The following is a 5,363-nucleotide window of genomic DNA, read 5'->3' as shown; positions in this document are numbered from 1 at the left end:
CAGTACCAGCTAGCAGCTTGTAGGTTGTATGCAGACATGTAATGGACTGTACATGACTGTTGGGAGGGACCTGTTGCACAGGCACAGAGATGGCCTAGTTTGGACCGAGAAACGAGTAGCCACACCTGACCGTGCACCAACCCTATGGAAACGCACCAACTTTCTGCAGTCGTGTCGCAGATTTGCTGTGACCATTATCCAGATTATTCATTTTCTTCATTGCGAAATCATTCTTTAGTAATTTGGTTGAGCAGAAAAGTTCAATTGATTAGTGGTAATAGGTTTTGGGTTTGCAGCTAGCCCACATACCACAAAACAGTCAGCACTTGGAACAAAGTTAATGCAACAGGGCAAAATTAAGAAACACATGAGGCCTGTATCAGCTGAATAGCAGGAACAGCTAGCGTAGTTGCTGCGCACTCAGAGAACTGATCAATCAACCCGGCCCATGTATGCAAACCGCTACAGCCCAGATTAGCTTTCACAAGAGCATAAAGTTTACAAAGACAGAGACAAAGACCAGGAGGAAGCACCTCATTTCGTGGTATGACTGAGCAATAACCGAACTTCAGCAGAACACACACCCACGCCCTACAAATACTCTGCCTCCTGGCAGTTGGTCGGACACAGGAGTTACCCTACGTGGTATGCTGACCAAGAAAACCCCTACTATGTAAATATGAGAGCTCAGGTTGTGAGAGTACCTAAAACACGATGATACATGTGCATCTACGTATTGGAATTCTCCATCGTTTAGCAGTTCAAGCCTTGCAACGTGTAAGCCATGTTAAGGGTTCAGTTACTAGCTAGCGGGCTAGAAGCTTGTATGATGGCATATCCTCAATCCGCTGAATGTCTTCAAGCAACAACTCCCTTTCTAGATGTCGTCGTGTAGATTTCATGACCGTCTGCAATTTTAACAATTAGGTCAGGAAGGACTCTCTTAAGGCCCTAGGTAGTTCCAACCATATATCAAGCTGTTCAACAGTATTAGGCTAAGGGCCTGTCTGCAAGACGAGTATTTCTCGTTAAAGTGTCTAATGGACAAATACTGACACCTTAGCAAGAGATACTGCAGTCCCAAACAGGCTCTAATAGAGGAGAAATCCCTGGTTGCAAGAATTTTAGTAGAAAGGCATCATACATTGAAGTCCATGTAAGTGGCGTGCATGTCAAGCCAATGCTGGTCCATCAGCTTGAAGGTTATGCAGTAAAGGATATCAAAAGCTCGATCATTTTCTGAATTACCAAAAAAAAAAAAGAGAAATCAGTATTAGTAGAACTAGTAACATGTGATGTCTACTTTTAAAAAGTACTCCGTTATAATATATAACAAAAAAATATAACTAATGTCTTTAGACTATTAAATGGAACTTAGAATGTTAATCATCAATGGTCACTACAGTCAAGCACATAGGTTTAATGACGAAAATTTATTGGTAAGAACATCTTCACAATCATACATTTGCTTATTTGAAGTGAAAAACCTAGTGTTTAAACAGCTCTTGTTGATTCCTATATCCTCTCCATAAACGAAAAAAGAAAGAAAGTCTGTACCTGAAAGTAGTTTCAGGAAAACAGCTCCAAACAAGGATCTTGGTTTAACTGCAGAGAAAACCAAAATCAAGTGCCAGCTCAACATGAATTCAAATGTCACGTGTGCCAAAAACAAATCCCACATTTCGAAAGCTCTGCAGGAACTAGTATTATCTAATAAATAAACCCACTATTAATATGCACAAAACTTTTGGAACGAACCTGCTTGTAGATCAAGCATCTGAATGAGCATGAATGTTATATTTACACCAGCTACAGCAAATGGATACTCCCAAATTGCACGGTCACCATTCTGCTTCCGAAGAAGCTCCTGAAAAGATTTCTGCATAGAAGGTAAATTTCTTAGCGCGATGATAGTAAAAACAAGGGGACGGTCACAATTTCAGTGTCACACTGATCAACATTAAAAGGGAAACTGGATTATTTATGGCATTCTATTTTTGTCAGGTGTACTTAACTGAACTCATTGTGTCTACTGGATATACTTATTTTCATTGTAATTTTCTACATTTAAGTAATTATCAAAGAAATACTAGATGCCGTAAATCCAGAAAGAGCAGACGGTGCCATATTTTATTTTCAGCACTGCAGCACTGTACAACAAGCCATTTATATTATGGCTTTTACGCTCAAACAGAATTGCCAAATAGTGAGGACTTTTTCAGAACTTCAACCCTTCAATAGCGACTAAAGAAACCATAGGTTACATAAACATTATTGGAATTGACAAATCACATTTACCGAATAGTTTCTGGCGAAGAATAATAGATTCTCCAAGGAGATGAAGCCTCCACCTCTGTAATGCAAAGACGAAAACAAATCATACATCTCAAGTTCTCTAGTTTAGCTACAGGTAGCTCATATGAAGCATAATAACTGGAACAAAAGGATAAATTCAATACCTAAAATCTGTAGATGGGTCTTTCCCTTGCCAGCCCATCTCTTTCCATTGTTCTGATATTAGGCCCCGAAGCTCAGTTCCAGGAAAGGAGGCATACCAAAGGGCCTTCAGTTCTTCCTGACAAAGCAAAAAAGGACATGACAGCTTAATAACTAGTCCAATTTACGAAGTGTCATCTTGCATTGAAGCTTGTAAAAAATATCAGACACCAACTTGATAAGAATTAATATAGATTATCAGAACACCAAACATAAGTAACTACGTCCACTTTCTCAAGTGTCATCTTGTACTGAATAAAATAGCGAGGAACTTTGGCAGGAGATCACACACGCCAAACTTCACAACAGAACAATATGGAAAACCAAAAATACTAAACTACGATCCATGTATGAATAGTTGGTTAGCAATACTATCATGTAAGCATAAAGTACCTGATGCTCTCTGTTAGAACCGTCATACTGGACTTCTATCCGGTTCTGCAATCTCAGTAGGCACTCTTCCTGGAAGAGGTAAAAAGGCGAAAACATTACTTCCACATAAAGCTTCACTATCCTGTAGTAAAGCTAAGAAAACCAGAAATTAGGCGAGAAAAACGTAATTTATTCGAAATAGCATCAAGCCAATTAGGTGATGCAGTGCAAACATGTACGCAAAGAGTGCACAAGCAATGCGAGATCCACACGCGGATCAGCAATCCCGTGATGAACTTCGGCCGGGAGACTTAAGAGAAAATTTCCAGAGCTCGTGGTCGTTCTCAAAACGTTGGAACAACATTAGCACCACAGAGGAAGACCTGGGGATCGTATGGATGGAAGAGGAGAGGAAGCGATGTATATTCACCTGAAGAGGCGTCAAATCGAAGGAGAGGCGGGCGTCGCTGTCCCTGCTCTGCACGCATACGCAGGAGAGCCCCCTGCCGATCCACGCCGTCGACCCCGTCACGACCTCCGCTGCAGCAGCAGCAGCAGCGCACAGGACAAAAACAAGCGTCAGCATCGGAGCTACGGGCAGCAATTGGTAATAGGAGAGAGAGACGAAGCGGGGAGAAACAGCTAACCCGAGGAGGAGTGGTGGAACGCGACGGCGCCGGCGGCGCGGTCGGAGCCGGCGAGCCGTCGGACGGCGACGAAGGAGCCGGCGTTGGTGTCCATGTCTAGCACCTCGGCCGAGGAGGCGCGGCCCTGGCGTCGCTCCCACCTCCCGGCTTCGTCCGAGCTACTCGCCGCGATCCGCGCGAGGGCGGGGGTCCATGGGCCGGCCGGAGCACCAATCGCGGCGGCGGGATCGCGCGAGCGGATCCCAAGGAGGCAGGAAAAGGCGGAGGGAAGGAGGAGGGGGGGCCGGATTGGCGAGGCTTCGCGGGCGGCGGTGTGTTCCGTCCGTCCGTTGGTTAGTTGGTTGGTTGGCTCTGCCTCTTTTTTCTGGTCGGGGCGCTCGCTGCTGCGCTGTTCAAGTGCTGGTGTTGGCAGCGAGCGATGCTGCAAATCTATAGATCAATAATCCAGCCGTACCTTTGATTCGATCTTTTCCTCCTCTGATTCGGGGCATGTGTCGTTTAACGATTTTTCAAGGATAATACTTCTCCGATACTAACCCTAATAATTTGATTTGGGGACTGATGCTACCGTTTAATCAGTAATATCGACTAGTGTCATGCCCTATGACATAACATAAGTCCATGTTACTACTTACTTTCAGTTATTTGGGCGTCATTTTCTCATAGGAATTTGATTAAGATGTTTTTGGGCCCATTCAAATCTTATAGAAGAGTGATACATCACCATGGATTTGGTTTTTTATTATCTTATCATAAAAAATTTTACTTTTTCACTCTTTAGATGGCTAAGTTTCGTTGCCTACAACTTCTCAATAATGCTTTTCATTAGTTTCTTTCTCCGCGCTTTATTCATAAATTTTAAAAAAAAACTACAAACCAAAGACAATGAAACGTTGTAAACTGCTTATAACTACTTGTTATACAAAGCTCTCATGTAAATGAATGGGAACAAGTAATCATACATTTCAGACAAGATAATTCCTAGATGAAGCATGCAACAAAGGATTTTATAATGATAAAGTAGGCTTAAAAGACTACGTAAAATCCACTCATCATCTTGATACATGTATCTATAAACTTTGGTATATTTGTTATGTTGTTATTTGTTTTATGCACGTTATATAAGGTTTCCTAGTTGTTTTACATTGAGCTCGGAAATTTTTCATAAAGTCCTCCTTTTATTTGGTATTTAACTCTCGGGTTGAAAATACCTCTTTTCACTATTTTGGCCTTTTACAGGAGCTACGAGAATCGAAAAAGGGCAATGTCAAATAGCACGCTTTGAAATTTTTGAGATGGATCCAACAAGCCGAAGGGGAGTACGAGGAGATCAACCAGCTAGGATATCAGGCCCATGGAGCATCCTGGTACCTGGTCGTGCAATGGAGGTGATCTCGACCCTCCAGCCTCGTTTCGCCTCGATCTTTCGCGTGGTGGCATGTTTTGACATAAAACATATATATAACCCCTGATATTTTTCCTCGCGACGGACGTGGAAGATAAAAACCATCAAAGCAGAGTGATAGTAGTCCATCGCAGGTGGAAGATTGGAGGGGGAAACGTTGCAGGAATCGCCTCTGGTGGTCTCTCCTTCACCAACGCATCCACATCGCTCTCTACCATGAGAGGGGAGTAGTACACCCCCTAGACTTCGGGTTTGTAGTAGTACCTTGATCCAATCTCTCTGTATTGTCATTGTAGTAATTTGTATGAGCTCCATATCATGATTATGATACTAATGATGTAATTCATATGTTGGTTACTGTAATGTGAGATTATACATGTTATGCATTTACCGTTGTGTTGAAACTTTTATAGATTGCCATTCTTTGGAAGCACATTATGATT

The 5,363-nt window shown here is 42.5% G+C and overlaps 1 protein-coding gene across 1 annotated transcript; it reads right to left on the bottom strand.

The window, feature by feature from the left end:
- Nucleotides 1–431: 431 nt before the first annotated feature.
- LOC124687504 (ELMO domain-containing protein A-like) lies at nt 432–3,624 on the bottom strand. The gene is made up of 9 exons (XM_047221279.1): nt 3,516–3,624; nt 3,299–3,408; nt 2,890–2,958; nt 2,460–2,575; nt 2,299–2,353; nt 1,759–1,879; nt 1,558–1,605; nt 1,145–1,239; nt 432–908 (listed from the first exon to the last, which is right to left on the bottom strand). The coding sequence occupies exons 1-9, from the start codon at nt 3,607–3,609 to the stop codon at nt 807–809; spliced, it is 810 nt and encodes a 269-aa protein (XP_047077235.1). The 5' UTR covers nt 3,610–3,624; the 3' UTR covers nt 432–806.
- Between the last annotated feature and the right edge of the window lie 1,739 nt (nt 3,625–5,363).

The sequence above is a fragment of the Lolium rigidum genome, chromosome 2 (assembly GCF_022539505.1).
Source record: "Lolium rigidum isolate FL_2022 chromosome 2, APGP_CSIRO_Lrig_0.1, whole genome shotgun sequence".
Taxonomy (NCBI): Eukaryota; Viridiplantae; Streptophyta; class Magnoliopsida; order Poales; family Poaceae; genus Lolium; species Lolium rigidum.
This window is presented reverse-complemented; position numbering and strand designations above follow the sequence as displayed.

What these genes read in the sequence shown, in the direction of transcription:
- LOC124687504 (XM_047221279.1), bottom strand. Translation starts at nt 3,609, where the DNA reads ATGGACACCAACGCCGGCTCCTTCGTCGCCGTCCGACGGCTCGCCGGC. An exon ending in GACCCATCTACAGATTTTAG is followed by an intron (nt 2,354 to 2,459) that starts GTATTGAATTTA and finishes TTTGCATTACAG; the next exon opens with AGGTGGAGGCTTCATCTCCT. An exon ending in CCACTTACATGGACTTCAAT is followed by an intron (nt 909 to 1,144) that starts GTATGATGCCTT and finishes TTAAAATTGCAG; the next exon opens with ACGGTCATGAAATCTACACG.